Source organism: Dama dama, chromosome 33 (assembly GCF_033118175.1).
Source record: "Dama dama isolate Ldn47 chromosome 33, ASM3311817v1, whole genome shotgun sequence".
NCBI classification, from domain to species: domain Eukaryota; kingdom Metazoa; phylum Chordata; class Mammalia; order Artiodactyla; family Cervidae; genus Dama; species Dama dama.
In genome coordinates this window covers 32,629,272-32,645,230 of record NC_083713.1, presented here as the reverse complement: position 1 = coordinate 32,645,230, position 15,959 = coordinate 32,629,272, and the positions used below count along the sequence as shown (strand labels likewise).

General features: G+C 34.9%; 1 protein-coding gene across 1 annotated transcript in view; it reads right to left on the bottom strand.

The window, feature by feature from the left end:
• Nucleotides 1-15,959, bottom strand: part of SCN7A (sodium voltage-gated channel alpha subunit 7) — a 76,542-nt gene that overhangs the window by 21,202 nt on the left and 39,381 nt on the right. Inside the window, exons 11-15 of the mRNA XM_061135162.1 lie at nt 9,402-9,498; nt 8,473-8,717; nt 7,003-7,176; nt 5,081-5,437; nt 719-1,156 (exon numbers count right to left, since the gene is read on the bottom strand). Coding sequence (XP_060991145.1) covers nt 719-1,156; nt 5,081-5,437; nt 7,003-7,176; nt 8,473-8,717; nt 9,402-9,498 — 1,311 coding nt within the window. The remainder of the gene's footprint in view (nt 1-718; nt 1,157-5,080; nt 5,438-7,002; nt 7,177-8,472; nt 8,718-9,401; nt 9,499-15,959) is intronic.

Here is a 15,959-nt window from a genome sequence, read left to right as displayed (position 1 = left end):
AATGGCAACCCACTCCAGGATTCTTGCCTGGAAAATCCCATAGACAGAGGAGACTGGCGTGTTACAGTCCATGAGGCCACAAAGGAGTTTGACATGACTTAGTGTCTAAACAACAACAACAAATTGTTTACATTTACAACTGATGTTTCTTTTACCCTTTGGTCTTTTAGTCCAACTCAATTATGCTGGACTAATTATGTTATAATATATGTTGCAGAAATAAACTGACAAGAATCTTAAAATTTTAGCAAGCAGGAAAGTATCTGTATCTTAGCACTCTTCTAGTCCCATCTTATATTTTAAAGATGATAAAGCCTAGGAGAGTTTAGTGATTTCTCCAGTAATATGCATTAATTGTAAAAATCTAGGTTTCTTCAATATGCTTTTTATCACCCCATTAACTGAAGATATTATAATTATGTTATCTAATGTTTGCTAAGTGCTTCCATATTTTAGACATTATTCTATGTACTATTGAACTATTTTTCTTAATCATTCTATCTCTTCTGAGAAATAGATACAATTTTATCCTCATTCACAGATGAAGAAACTTAGGACATTTAAGAGACTGGATCAGGAGCAGAAAATCAGGAGAAGGAGTGCTGTAGCTAGGACTGAATGGGTAATAATCTAACTTTGGAACTTCAGCATTGCTTCACTGCCTTGTCAACAGTGCCATCAATCAACAGTACGCAACCGTGATGTTACAACAACTTACCTCTTTGCTGCTTCCATCACCTGACTTGCTCTGAATCTCCTTATTGTCTGGATTTTCTATATCAGATTCTTCTGAAGCAATCGGTACAGTTTCTGAGACACTGGGACTGGGGATTAGTGACTGATTCTCATTCTCGGTCATTGTGTTTTTCTCTGTGCCACTGCTTTTTTCCTTATCCTTGAGGAAATCTTGGGTGTTGCTCAATTCAGAGAGCGTGTGGTCAGAAATATTCTCTTTAACATATACATCACTTACATTGTCCATTGTTTCCTCTAGAACATTTTGTTTTTTGCATAGTATTTTAGAAAGCACATAATTTATTCCTTTTTTAATTCTTGCCATTGCACGCTGGAGATTTTTTGCTTCATCATTTTCTTCAGTTGTTGCAGGCTTGTATGAACCAAATGAGATGATCAACGCCAGAAACAGGTAAAGTATCTGAATGTGGAAGTAAATGAAGCTAAATGCATCTCATTTTTTGTTTTCTTTCAAACAACAACAAATATTTTTAAAAAGCTGGCCTGCAATCTGAAAACAGCATACACATTATGATGCTCTTTAAGCTATTCAGTTCTTATCTACAGAGGATCAGTTGCTGTGTTAGGAATCTGGACAGCCAGAAGGTTACAATGTTCTATGAAATATCATATTTTTCTCCTTTACAGATGAAAAACACAAAGCTTACAGATGCCAAGTATCAAAAATCACAGAGGCTGAATTTAAGTCTGTCTTACTCCAGTTTGTTTTCTTTTCTACTAAGCCAGGTAGACTCTCCCAAGGTGAGAAAATCAATTGCTACTCCAGGTGGCTGAATTCACTTCAACCTAACTCAGAAAGGTATCAGAAAGATATGTGATGACATCTTCATGGGTTCTGCAAATTCATGAGGACATTCCTGGGGAGAGAGCTATCCCTAGTTTTGAAGGCCACATCTAATTGTCCTTGTGATGTGCAAGCACAGGGTTTGGGTAGGTTAGTTGATTCTCTGTGGTAATAAATTTGGTCAAATAAGAAGAGATGAGTAATGGAAGGATCACTCCTAATATATGCAAATTATTTTGAATTCAAAGATAGTGTGTATTTCAACCTTTACTATCACTGATAAATAAGATCAAGGCATGTCCAATTTCCAGAGAATTAGATTTTTATTTTGTTTCTTATTGTAGAGTATAAATTATAATTTTAGATTATAAGATTAGAGATAATTAGAGATACATTGATTATTCTTTTAAAGTAATAATTTAGACATTTTGTCCTTTCTGGAGGCTTTCTCTCTTCTCTTCAAATATTTGAACTTTTGGAAATTTAAATTACTTTATGCTTTACATATTATTTTTAAAGGGAAAAGTTCAAATGATATTATGTATAAGAATATGTATATAACTTACATAAAACTTTTCTACTGTATTTCTGAGTTCTTAATACTTACACTGACAATTTATGTGTACATAAAATAAAATAATTAACTATATGAAGATCTGCAACATTCATTTGTTAAAATATCTTTCAGAATTTTGGATCTATCTGAAGAGACGAATTCTCAAACACTCTGATAATTGCTGAGTTTCTCATGCACATATACACCTAAAATATTATGAAGTACCCACCAAATTGTGTTCAATTCTAATAGATTACCTTTAAGTCTCAATAACCAAATCTTTTTATCTCTTAGGAATATAGAAAGCTCAAATAAGACTCACTTGTGGAAAAATAAAAATACTTTTGCAGATAATAAAGTCATAAAATAAATTATCTTAACTGAAACCATAGTTTGGTGTATAAAATAAAATGGAGGGTTTAACATTTGGCTCAGCATTGGAAATTTCTTACAGGTAAGATCTCCTGAATAACTAACATATATTTTCTATAACCTACCATGACAGACTCTCAATGGCTGAAAAACTGAAAACTGAAAAGATTGAATGTCAGTATGGCATCACCAATGCAACAGACATGAACTAAGGCAAACTTCAGGAGATGGTGAGGGACAGGGAGGCCTGGCATGCTGCAATCCATGAGGTTGGAGAGTCCGACACGACCGCGCGACTGAAAAACACCACCTACAGACTAGTTTTATTGTTCTTCCACTAGTATCCCGTTTTGCTATCAAGGTTTATTTACACAGAATCTGGGCAGGGGCTCCAGGGGCCTTGTAGAAACTACCTTATTAGCATCTCTATCATTCTCAAAGGACAAAGAGCAAGAACAAGCATAATTTAAGGTTGTTGGTTGTTTCTTTTTCCTTTGGTTAAGTATTGTTCACAGTGAGAAAAAAGAAAAGGGTGTTAAGGAAGAATTTCATGACTACAAGCTTCATATGAGTTGGAACCATTTTTTCTCTTCAGTAGATAACTAGCACAATGCAAAGCACAAAGTACATGATAAAGTATGAAATATTTGTTGAAAAATTAATTAATTATGGAATGAATGAAAGATTTCTATGTCAGGATTTGGAGAGGAAAAATTATAATACAATTGTATTTTTAAGAGCTTACGACCTAACATTTCTTATATCTTAGACATGTACACACACTCCCTATCACGCATATATACATATGCAGTGAGTGTTAAAAGACTGAAAATTAAGTTGAAAATGCTGTGATGTAAAGAAAGAACTGTGTAACACTGTAAAATTCAACCACTTTATGGGACTCATGATCCCTTCCTTCATGGAAGTTCTAGCTTAATAAGGAAGATAGACAAGTACAGGAACAATTAAACACAGTGTCAGTATGTACTTAGGACAGGAGTGGGTCCAGGGTAAATAAAAGCAATGAGAAATGCACTGATACAATGAATTTTAACCTGTGATTTTTTTGTTTCTGTCTTTTGGGAGATCCGCTTGATCTCTGTGACTTAGGAGTGAAAAGTAAATATTGAGTCTCTTTTTTTCCCAATAAGAACAAATATATTTTATAAACCATTTCTTTCCCTAAGAAGAATTATGAAAGTGAAAGTCACTCAGTTGTGTCTGACTCTTTGCAACCTCATGGACTACATAGTCCTTGGAATTCTCCAGGCCAGAGCACTGGAGTGGGTAGCCTTTCCCTTCTCTAGGGCATCTTCCCAACCCAGGGATCAAACCCAGGTTTCCTGCATTGCAGGCAGATTCTTCACCAGTTGAGCCACAAGGGAAGCCCTAGAAGAAGTATAAGATACTTCAATTAATGTAATCACTCCAATTACTGGAAATTTAGGACTGAAAGTGTTTCCTCTTAGTTAATGTATGATAGTTTCAAAGATCAGTGGTTTTCAAAATTTGCTGCACAATTTAATCAAATGAGGATTTTTTTTTAATCCTGATGACTAAGCTATGTCCACATAACAATAAAATCAGAATCTCTGGGAATGAATCCAAGACATTATTTTACTTTTATTAGTTCTCCAAGAAATTCCAATGTGCAGTCAAATTTGACAACCAGTGCTACATTTAAGTGCTTCTTAGAATTTAATGTGTACACAGATCACTTAGGGATATTGTTAAAATGTAGATTCCACTTTCACAGGTCTGGGATGGGGTCTGAGAGTCTACATTAATAACTGTCTCGCACATAAAACCAAAGCTACTTTGAGTAGCAGGTTATAACCAACGAAAATATGATGAACGTCATGTATGCAATTTTCCAGCAGCCACATTAAAAGTATAAACAAAAACAGGTGAAATTAACTAATACATTTTATTCAACTAAATGTATAAAAATATTATAATTAAAATGCTTTCACTTCAGTCATGTCCAACTCCTGATGGCGCCATGGACCATAGCTCACCAGACTCCTCTGTCCACGGGATTTTCCAGGCAAGAATATTGGAGTGGGATGCCATTTCCTTCTCCAGGGGATCTTTCCAACCCAGGGATTGAAGCTGCATCTCTTGTGTCTCCTGCACCGGCAGGCGGATTCTTTACCACTAGTGCCACCTAGGAAGCACTCTCAATGTAAGAATTATTAATGAAATCATTTACATTCTTTTTTGGGGGAGGGCAGGAGGAGAGGGGGACGACAGAGGATGAGATGGTTGGATGGCATCACCAACACAATGGACATGGGTTTGGGTGGACTCCGGGAGTTGATGATGGACAGGGAGGCCTGGCATGGGGCAGTTCATGGGGTCGCAAAGAGTCGGACACAACTGAGCAACTGAACTGAACTGAAGACTTCAAATTCAGTGGGTATATTACACTTATAACATATCTCAAAGTGGACCACTCATATTTTAACTGATTAATGGCCACATGTGGCTAAAGGCCTCCATATCAGACAGCACGGTTGTAGACCACTGGCTTCCATAAGTCTTCATTAGGAAAATGCCAGACTACAATACATAAGTTTTTCAAGGAAAGTTTTAAAGCAAGGATTACTTACCAATAATTTTCCAATTAAAATCACCATCATGTAAAAAGGAATACAACTCAATTGACCTGCTACCTTAAAGCAATCCCATAAAGTCTCTATCCACTCTCCACAGAGAATCCGGAATACATTCAGGAAAGAATGGAAGAAATCATGCATGTGCCAGTGTGGAAGCTGACAGTCTTCATTTATGTTGCAGACATATTTTTTGTAATTTGAACCATACAGGTTTAGGCCAACCACAGCAGAAAAGAATATAAACGTGAACAACAGCAGGACCAAGTCTTTCAGAGCAACAATTGAGTTACAAAGAGTCAGCATCAGAATCTTAAATGTTGGCCAGTATCTTCCCAATCTAAAAATTCGTAACTGATGGAGCAATGTAAAAACAACAAAAATAAGAAAAAAAATGACAAAAACTCTGGTCACTATTAATTACAATGTACATTTAAAATTTTTATTAGCATTATACCTATAAATGTGTGTAGTCTCTAATGTAATATTCACTTTTGAGCATTATTAATACTAAGCACCGAAAATTCAGTTTATATACAACTTTTAATACATCTTACATGTTCTATAGTTTTTTACACCAAACTTAAGTATACTTTCTATTGATCTGTCAATTCCCATTTTTTCAATATTATACTATCATAAGTACTCTAGTTTTGTTTTAATATCTGGTAAAGCAAGTTTCCATTCTTTATTTTCTTTTTACAAAATACATTGAATATTTTCCCACATTTCAACATATAGATGATATTGGAAAAGTCTCAAGGATCCATTGAAGTCCATTGACAGTTCTACTGTGTGCATGAGTGCTAAGTCACTCAGTCGTGTCCGACTCTTTGTGACCCCATGGACTGTAGCCTTGCCAGGCTCCTCTGTCCATGGGATTTTCCAGGCAAGAATACTATTGTGTATTTACCTTTAAAATTAACATGAGAGTGAAACATTCAAGGTTTAATCTGAATATTTCACTTATTTTCACTAGATTTAAAAATTTTTATTCACATGGCACAAAATCACTTTAATATTTGAGTCATCTAAAATCCACATAAAATCCATATCCAACTTTTTCCGGTATGTAGTTGGCTTATGGGACTCAAGGGTTAGGACTTAACACTTAACCATGTAAAACTTAATCATTTTAGGTTCAATCTGTTACTAGTCTTTCAGATATTTTGATACAATCTTTTATTATATTGTCTGTATTTCCTAGTCTTGCTTCATTTATAAATTCAATAAATACAACTTTTATATTTTCCTCTTACTCATTAGATAAGCCTATGGATAAAGACAGGGTTCTGAAGAATTACTTGGATAAGATTAAATCTACCTAATTATTTTCATTTCTGCTACATTCCTTCAACTGGTTAACAGAATAAGATAGTATATTATTTATCAAATACCCAACAAATTCCATAAATATTATTCTAATAACATAATTTCTTTGCTTAATTCCCTGATGCTTTTACTGCCACCTACATTTTAGGCATATATTGATTCTGACTTGATAACCTTCATAGTAACATTCTATTAGCCTGACAGTCCTTCTTTTACAAAATTTTCAAATCTATATTTAGATATACTCACCTGATTCTAACTCTTTAGTTACACATTGACATTCAGCTTTTGGGACTCTGTATTACCCTGCTTCTCAAAACTGCTCCAGTAATCCTGACCCTGCTTTATAGAACTATATCTCAAATTCACTGTATATATGGCTTATTTCTTTTAATGCCCGGGCCAAACAGTGTTAGAAACTACTTACTCTTTTCTGGGTTACTTTCTAACCTTGTTACATAGGAATTATTTCATTTAATAGTTCCAACATACCAACAGGATAGGTATTACTATTCCTCCCACTTTATGTCTGAGGAAACTGAAATGAATTTTTATAAAATAAAATTTAGGTCTTGTATTCTACTTACCACCCTGAATGATCGTAAAATAGCCAGTTCATGAAAATTTGTTAGATAAAGTTCTGCTAAACCATGGAACACAATTAGGCTATCATAAATGTTCCAGCCTACTTGGAAATATCCATATGGATGCAAGGCAATTATTTTAAACATCATTTCTGCTGTGAAAATTCCAATAAACACCTAAATAAAACAAAACACAGGGATGAGAATATGATTTCAATAGCTCTATCAGAACCCTCATACACAGAATAAATTTTCACTGTCACTTTCTTCATATTTTCTCTGTCAAAATATGATTAGTTTTGGAGTCTGCATCACAAGGACATGTTCATACATTTTGTTTGACAATCTAAAGTCAAACATTGTATATAGAATCTTCAATTACTTTAATAAAAGCCATTCTGGAAGAAAACAAAGGAATATTTGAGAGTGAAAATCTTTTCATTTTGAATAGTTCCTTTGGGGATAAAGAGTACATATTAAGATACTTAATTTTTTTTAAATATAAAGGAAAATTTTAAAAATATAGATGATCTAAAAAAAGGTAAACCTATGAAAACTGTCATTTGAAAAACTGTACTGGCAGAAATAACTAAATTATTGTTTTGGTAGCAAATAAATATATAGTTCAAAATTGGTAGCAACTGACAGTATTAACATCAAGCAACTGTGCTATGCTGTGTTTAGTTGTGTCTCAGCTGTGTCCGACTCTTTGCGACCCCATGGACTGTAGCTGCCAGGCTCCTCTGTCCATAGGGATTTTCCAGGCAAGAATACTAGAGTGGGTTGCCATGTCCTCTTCCAGGGGATCTAAACCCAGGTCTCCAGCATCGCAGGCGGATTCTTTACCATCTGAGCCACCACAAAAGCCTACTATTCCTGTTGTTTAGTTACAAGCAACTAAACAACAGCAATAAAAGCAAACAAAATTGAACAACATAGATTGACCAAAACTGATCGAATATAACTTGTTTTTAAACTCATGGAAAGTTTTTTCTCTTGTCTTTTTTTACATGAAAAAAAAAAAAAAAGATAGGTGAATTTCAAAAATACCTTGCCACAAAGATAAGCTCCAATCTAAGGTAGGTTCAGTTGTAACAGGATTCAAAATTCAGGTGTCAGTGAAGAACTTGTGTCTGTTATTTCACCTCTGCCTTTGTGATCTAGGGGCTACCATATTAAGAGGGGATATTTGAGATGGGAAAGGAAATAAATAATTTTTATTTAACTTGACTGCCATGCAGCTGGCTAGAAATCTTAAACAGACTCTAGCTAGAAATCTATTCAAAGGTAAGAACATTTACAAAGGAGGGCTTGGAGAGGTGAGGTAAGGAAGCATGAAAACGATACTTCATTTAATACTCATACAATGTATTTGCAACATTTTGGAGTTATAAAGTAAAATAATGAGGATAACGGTGACTAAAGAAAAGCCCTGAAATTGCAGGAGAAAATAACTTACAATGAGAGCCTTACCACGTTTCCAGTGCTGAGAATATTGCTGCTTTCCAGACTCATTGGATAGTGTTCCAAGGCCAAAAAATTTATGTTTAGAATTATGCATATGATAAGGAAAAGATCAGTAAATGGGTCCATTATAATCCTATGGACAAACTCTTTCAATTTTAACCAACAGGGAGAACAATCCCAGATCAATAAAGTTTTAGCACATCTATACCAACAAAATGGGCATCTCTGCCTGCATTTTTCAAGCTCTGAAACTGAAAGAACAGAAAATTATACATGAGTTAATTGTTTATTTAATCATTAAGCATCTAATTAGTAGAAAATTTTTACTTTTGCAAGCAAAGGGAGGTTATAAACTAGACTTCTGATTTTGAAATAGCGAACAGAAATATTTTGAATTAATGAAAATCAAAGCAAAGTAAATTTCCTCTATTTTGCTCATGCTTGCTGTGCTAGACAAATGAAAATGAAAAAATTATGTACTAGAATTAAAATGTAGGAGTACTTCTCAAGAAAAACTAATATGGAATATAACTGAGAGTACCATGTTTATAATTTTAGATTTAAGGCTTTACAAAATAATGTCTTTCAATATTATCTATAATAATGATTACTGGTTATACATATATTAAAAGTAGAGACAAGTATAAAAAGAGCCTCAATATGTTAATGTTATATACTCCAACCTGTATTTTTAGTTAAAATACTCATGTCACTTTTAGTGTTAAAGAAAATTCCTTGGCAGTTTTTGGTGGCCTTTTTCAGTGTTTAAAACATTATGCTTATGAAATTTTAAAGTACTGTTAACCCTAATAGTCTCATGTTCTTCCTTAAATTTTAGTTATTATCAACTGAAATTCGGAAGAAACTGGAGAATTTCTTAAAAGTGAGTTATAAAAATGATACCTTTCATCATGTCTAAATATTTTTTACTTTACCTTCTTTATGGTTGATAGTAGCATCATCTGATGCATCCAAAGAAGTAATCATAGAAGTTGATGATCTTTTCTTCATTTCTATCTGTATGGTCTTGGTCTAAAAAGAAATTTGATGAGTCTAATTCTGGCTTCTCCCCTTTGTAGATTCAAGATTATAGCTATAAGAAGGTTTATAACCTTCTTAAAAATGCCAATTCTTACTTCCAAAAACCTTTCTGGGTTCCATAATTTGCCACTTTTTACACTATAGTTACTTTTTTTGGGGGGGTGCTGTGTGGCATGAGAGATCTTAGTGCCCAACCAGGGATCAAACCATTGCACTTGCTGTGGAAGCACAGAGTCCTAACCACTAGACTTTCATGGAAGTCCCACTATATGTACTATTAAACTGACTTAGGATTATTTGGAAAACACATGTGCATTACTTGTAAGTCAACCAAATCACTTTATACTATGAGGTAAACTATAAAAGGAGTAAACTAGAGAATGTTAGTGCTATTACCCATATTTGACAAAGAATTCAATGTCCAGTTTAGAATTATTGTGGAACATCCAGTTGGCAGATATGCTACTGAATATTAACTGCTACTGAATATTAACACCTTACATTTCTCTAACGCCTTATATTTTTTTACTTGAAGATGTGTTAACTATGACTTCATAAACACTCTTGATTAAACCAAATTATTTGGTGTTGAGATGATAGAATATGTCTCATGTAATATCAGGTAACAGAATGAATTTTAAAGGATGGGTCTGATTAGAACACACATAATAATCCCAAAAAGAAATCATTTCTTTCTGTCCCTCTTATCTCTTGTATAATGGTTTTAAGACATCCTGTTTTGCTGATACAAAGTTTAAAAGAACCCTTGCATTGGATAGGCGCTCAAAACACTTAAGGCTGTGATGTAGGTATTACAAGTTCTACATATTCATGATGATCACAAGTATGGCCCCAGAGGTCTCTAGTGATCATGAGTAAATTTTGTTTTTGAATTTAAACTATAAGTAACTGACAAGGGATAGATGATATCACACCATAGAACTCCCAATGATTTTTACATTCGGCACACACGAAGAATAATATTTGTATGTTTGTTAATTTGGTAAATAGGTGAGCCTAATAGGTGAAATAGTGTGTGTTAGTCACGCAGGTGTGTCTGACTTTTTGTTACCCCATAGACTGTAGCCCACCAGGCTCCTCTGTCCATGGAATTATCCAGGCAGGAATACTGGGGTGGGAAGCCATTCCCTTCTCCAGTGGATCTTCCTGATCCAGAGATCAAACCCCGGTCTCCCACATTGCAGGCAGATTTCTTTACCATCTGAGCCACCAGTGAATAAACTTACATAGGTGAGATACCTTTTGAATAAGGATAACTGGCATGGGCACTGAGGGAATTAATGGTTGAGGTTCACTGATAACCCAGAACACTCTGGCAGGCAGGCTCTGCTGTGGTCTATCTGAAGTCCCAGAAGAGATATCAAGGAAATCATCAAATTCATTTCACTCGGTATCAGTCAAGTTCCCCCTAATTTCAAAAATACCAGAGCTCAAAGAGGTAAAAACTAATTCCACTACATACTGAGTTCCACCAGAAAAATGAGTTTCTTTAAGTCTACAGATCTCTGTTGCTTCACTTTTTTCTTAATTGAAAAAATAAGCAAAAGTTCAGGATGCAAAACTAATTTATTGATCTAAACCATGCTTATTCCAGAAAGTATTTTCTTAGCTGACTTACAAGGTTATATAAAATATGTGATAATTTATATAATTCCAAATTTCTATGAGTTAAAATCCAACAGAACTATAATTTTTCTGTTATTAAAGCCCAAGAGGAATTTGCCAGGTGTTTCTTCATAAAGATACCCTGTCAAATCGTTAATAATATCCTTCACTACATTCTTAATACTGAGGAATTATTCCTCACAGAGTGATATTCCTCTGATAGTGACAATGTTTGATGAATTTACATCAAAGAACAATCTGGTAAAGATAACCGTCCATGGTTGGAGGGCAGTGGAGGGGGGAGGGTAATAATATTATTGTTGATACAATCAAGGCTCAATTCTTTACTGATTTAGTTTGAACTGTGGATACATTTGGGCTTCCCAGATGGTGTATGGTAAAGAACCAACCTGCCAATGCAGAAGATTTAAGAGATGTGGGTTCGATCCCTAGGTCAAAAAGATCCCCCGGAGAAGAGCAAGGCCAACCACTCCAGTATTCTTGCCTGGATAATCCCATGAACAGAGGAGCCTGGTGGGCTACAGTCCACATGGTCACAAAGAGTTGGAAACAACTGAAACGACTTGGCATGCACACATGCAAGGATGTATTTTAGGATATGAAATAAACAAACTACATTATCAGTCTAGTAATATATTTACCTCAATTGGGCCTTTCAAAAAATATTGAATAAGTGCCCATAAGTTGGCCAACTACTAAAGATATTGCTATTTTATAATGCAAATTGAGAGGACTATGATGGAAAAAAAATCTCCTTTTTGAAAGTATAAGTGCTAATAAGGGCATATGCCTGAATTTTAGACAATCCAATGTTAAAATTAGACTGGAAGAAGGGGCTAAGATTCTTCTCAGCACTGGTTTCAATTTTCTCTGGAAGGGAGCTATTAATAAGGAAGAACTCAGTCATACTTCTGGTGTTAAGCAATGAACACCTGGATTGTTCATCTTGGACTCAGGCTCACTCTCCTTACTGAAACCACACTGGCCTGTTTCATTCTCTAACTCATCCTGTTCCTGCCCACCAGACAGCAAGGAAGGAATCATTCTTCAGATCTCAACTCAAATGCCAGGTCCTCATAAAAACCTTTTCCGACTCAGAGAAATCCTTCATTAAAGGCTCTCAAAGAACTATGTTTCTCACTTTTATAGCACCTTCCACATTTTCATTTAATTTTTTAGGGAAGAATAATACTCACCAGGTACCCAATAGGTTGCTTCAACCATTAATGACATTATACTTTCCATTTTTCATGTATTACCCACCCTACTTTTTTCCTGAAGTATTGTAAAACAAATTTCACACATCATAAAATTTCAGGTAAGTTCTTTTAAAAAATAATCACAACACCATTACCAACATCAAGCAAAATTAGCAATTCCTTAATACTACCCATTACCTAGATCATGCTCAATTTTATTTCATTATCAGAAACATTCTATTATAGTTAATTTGTTCCAATCAAAATACAAAAAAGGTAAAACTTTTTTCGGTTTGTAGTTCTGTTGGTTATCTTATATCATTTTATTTATCCTACATGATTTGTTAAAAATACTGAATCACTCATAGAATTTCCCACATTCTTAATTTGGCAGATTATGTCTTTTTAGTGTAATTCAATGTATTCTTCTCTCCTATAGTCTCTAGAAAGAGATGATTAGATTTAGAAGCTTATTAGACAGTACAGATTTTGGCAAGAATATATTGTGGTGTTTTATGTTTCTTATTTAAAAACATCAGGAAACACAATGCCTGGTGGTCCCAGTTACAGATTTGCTAGAATAGTTTTATAGTTTATCTCCCCAGTAGACCACTAGCTTCATGAAGATAGACAGTGTATCTATATTCACTAATTTTTAAATCTCCAATGTTTAATACAAGCCTAATACAGAAAATTGTCAATGATGTTTTATTTAATTATACAGGTAAATTCTAAGATTTTAGAATTTTAGATGAGCAAATATTTTTCAATACCTACATTCCTACTGTTGTATATATCTGATTCTTTTCGTAAGTTTTGCCAATAACTGAGAATTCATAGACAAATTTCACCTAGAAACTGTGTAATTGATGGAATAATAAGGTTTCAGTGTTGATTCTCTAGAACAATGATGAAAAATGTGTTCTCTTTCTCACTGTCATGAAATCAAATACCTATAAATATAGATTGAATTTTGCAACTGGAACTCCTCAATAAGAATTAAATTGAGAATTTGTGAAGACACTATTTATGTATCTGGCACATGATGTTGTTGCTCAGTCGCTAAGTCATATCTGACTCTTTGTGACCACATGGACTACACCATGCCAGGTTTTCTTGTCCTTCACTATCTCCCCAAGTTTGCTCAAAGTTACGTCCATTGATTGGCGATGCCATCTAACCATCTCGTTCTCTGCGGCTCTCTTCTCCTGGCACATAGCTGATGATAAATATTATATACTATTATTATTACTTTCATTATTATTATTTTAATTATCCCTTTAAGGGGACACAGTCAAAGACTTGAGAATTTCATACTGAGGAGTATTCTCCACATGGACTGCTGTGCCTTCTTGCAGTTGTCTCCTTGTGTTTCCTATAATTAATCAATACCAGTTTTTCAGTTGCTTAGTATACTCTAAGCAGTGCTAAGTGCTTTACAAGCATTAATTAATTTGAATCTCACAACTTATGACAGATATTATAATATACAACTTACAGATGAAGAAACTGAGGTTTAGAATGTTAACTTCAGATATGTAGATGACACCACCCTAATGACAGAAAGTGAAGAGGAACTAAAGAGCCTCTTGATGAAGGTGAAAGAGGAGAGTTAAAAAGCTGGCTGAAAACTCAAAATTCAAAAAACAAAGATCATGGCATCCGGACCCCTCACTTCATGGCACATAGATGGGGAAAAAATAGTAACAGTAACAAGCTTTATTTTCTTGGGCTACAAAACCACTGTGGCTGCAGCCATGAAATTAAAATATACTTGCTTCTTAGAAGAAAAGCTTTGACAAACCTAGATAGCATATATAAAGCAGAGACATTATGGTCCATATATTCAAAGTTCTGGTTTTTCCAGTAGTCCTATATGGATGTGAGAGTTGAACCATAAAGAAGGCTGAGCACCAAAGAATTGATGCTTTCAAACTGTGGAGTTGGAGAAGACCCTTGAGAGTCTCTTGGACTACAATGAGATCAAATCAGTCAATCGTAAAGGAGATCCACCGTGACTATTCATTAGAAGGACTGATGGTAAAGCTGAAGTCTCAATACTTTGGCCACCTGATGTGGAGAGCCAACTCATTGGAAAGGACCGTGATGTTGGGAAAGACTGAAGGCAAGAGAAGGGGGCAACAGAGGATGAGATGGTTGGATGGCATCACCGACTCAATGGACATGAGTTTGAGCAAACTCCAAGAGATAGTGAAGGATGGGGAAGCGTGGCATGCTGCAGTCCATGGGGTTGCAAAGAGTTGGACCTGACTGAGTAACAACAACAACAACGGAAGGTTAACATAATTGGCAAATATCATAAATCTAGTAAGCAGCTAAAATGGACTGAAATCTATATTAACGTGACTGCAAAACTGTGATTTTACCCAATATAATCTACTGTTTTCTTGTAATGTGAGAATATGAAACATATACGCAATTTCCCAGTAATTTCAATGTAGGAATTAGAATTTGCTGAGTCTTACATCAGTCACCTAAAGAGTCCTCAGTATGTTCCATTTAAAATTCTTCATTCTCCAGCATTTTCTTATGTGTAAAAAAGGAAAAGAAAATATATCTTGTAAAAATGACTTTTACTCTCATTTTCCCAGGAAACTTTTGAATGACAAAATGTTCTAGTACTCTTCCAGGAAAAGAAATCTTTCATAATTGAAAGACTATTTAAATCCAGAAAGGGTTTATGTGGTCCAGAATAGCCAAATGAATGGAGATATTGGGAAATCACAAAATACTCTAAGTTCTTCACAAGCAGAGTTAATACGGCATCTCATCTGAAATAAGAGAAGAATTGTGCTCTTGGATATATCTGTGTGTAGCTCTTATCATTTGAAATGCCACTTCAAAACAAATTATACATTCCACATATCATTCGGACTACAATCATTCAATCTGTAGGATCTCAGACTCATTTCTAGAGACAGAAAGCTGTGTAATTTATCTGTGACTTCCTCATGAGTAATATAAAGGCTATACTCAATAGCTTCTTTTGATTAATATACATGCTTTCTTCATACCGTCCACAATTGCTTCTTCTTTCAGTGGTATGCACTGACCTCGTAGATACATGTATATCTATCAATAACTTGTCATTTGGTATGATCCTACATTATGTCATTCAGGCCCTACTTTTTAGTGGAATGACTTTTCTTGAGTTTCTTTACTGATCACAGCTTAATGAGAGAGCTAGTTAATAAGAGAGTTATCATTTTCCCCTTTTGGTCCAGCAGAGGTCTTTGATAATGAACCTCTTAGCCAGTCATACCACACATGCCAGAGTGAATCATGGCCCTTTTCCTCCTTTTTTTTTTTTTAATCTTTTCTACATGAGGGATAAGCAAGAAACAGTTCTTTCCCCTCAATTCTGTCCTTTTTACATCTACTAGAAAATGTAGTTCAAACACTTCTTCCCATGTAGACAAGTCTTCATTAGCAAGTGTCAAGAGTGAAAATAGTAACAAACCCAGAGGGAGGGAAGAGAAGGCAAGGCACAGCTCCCTTCCCACAAGTGAGGGCCCTGTAATCAGGTCAGTGGGTGGGAGCACTGGACTTGCTTGTGACCCCTCTGGGCTGAGCACCTTCCAAAGG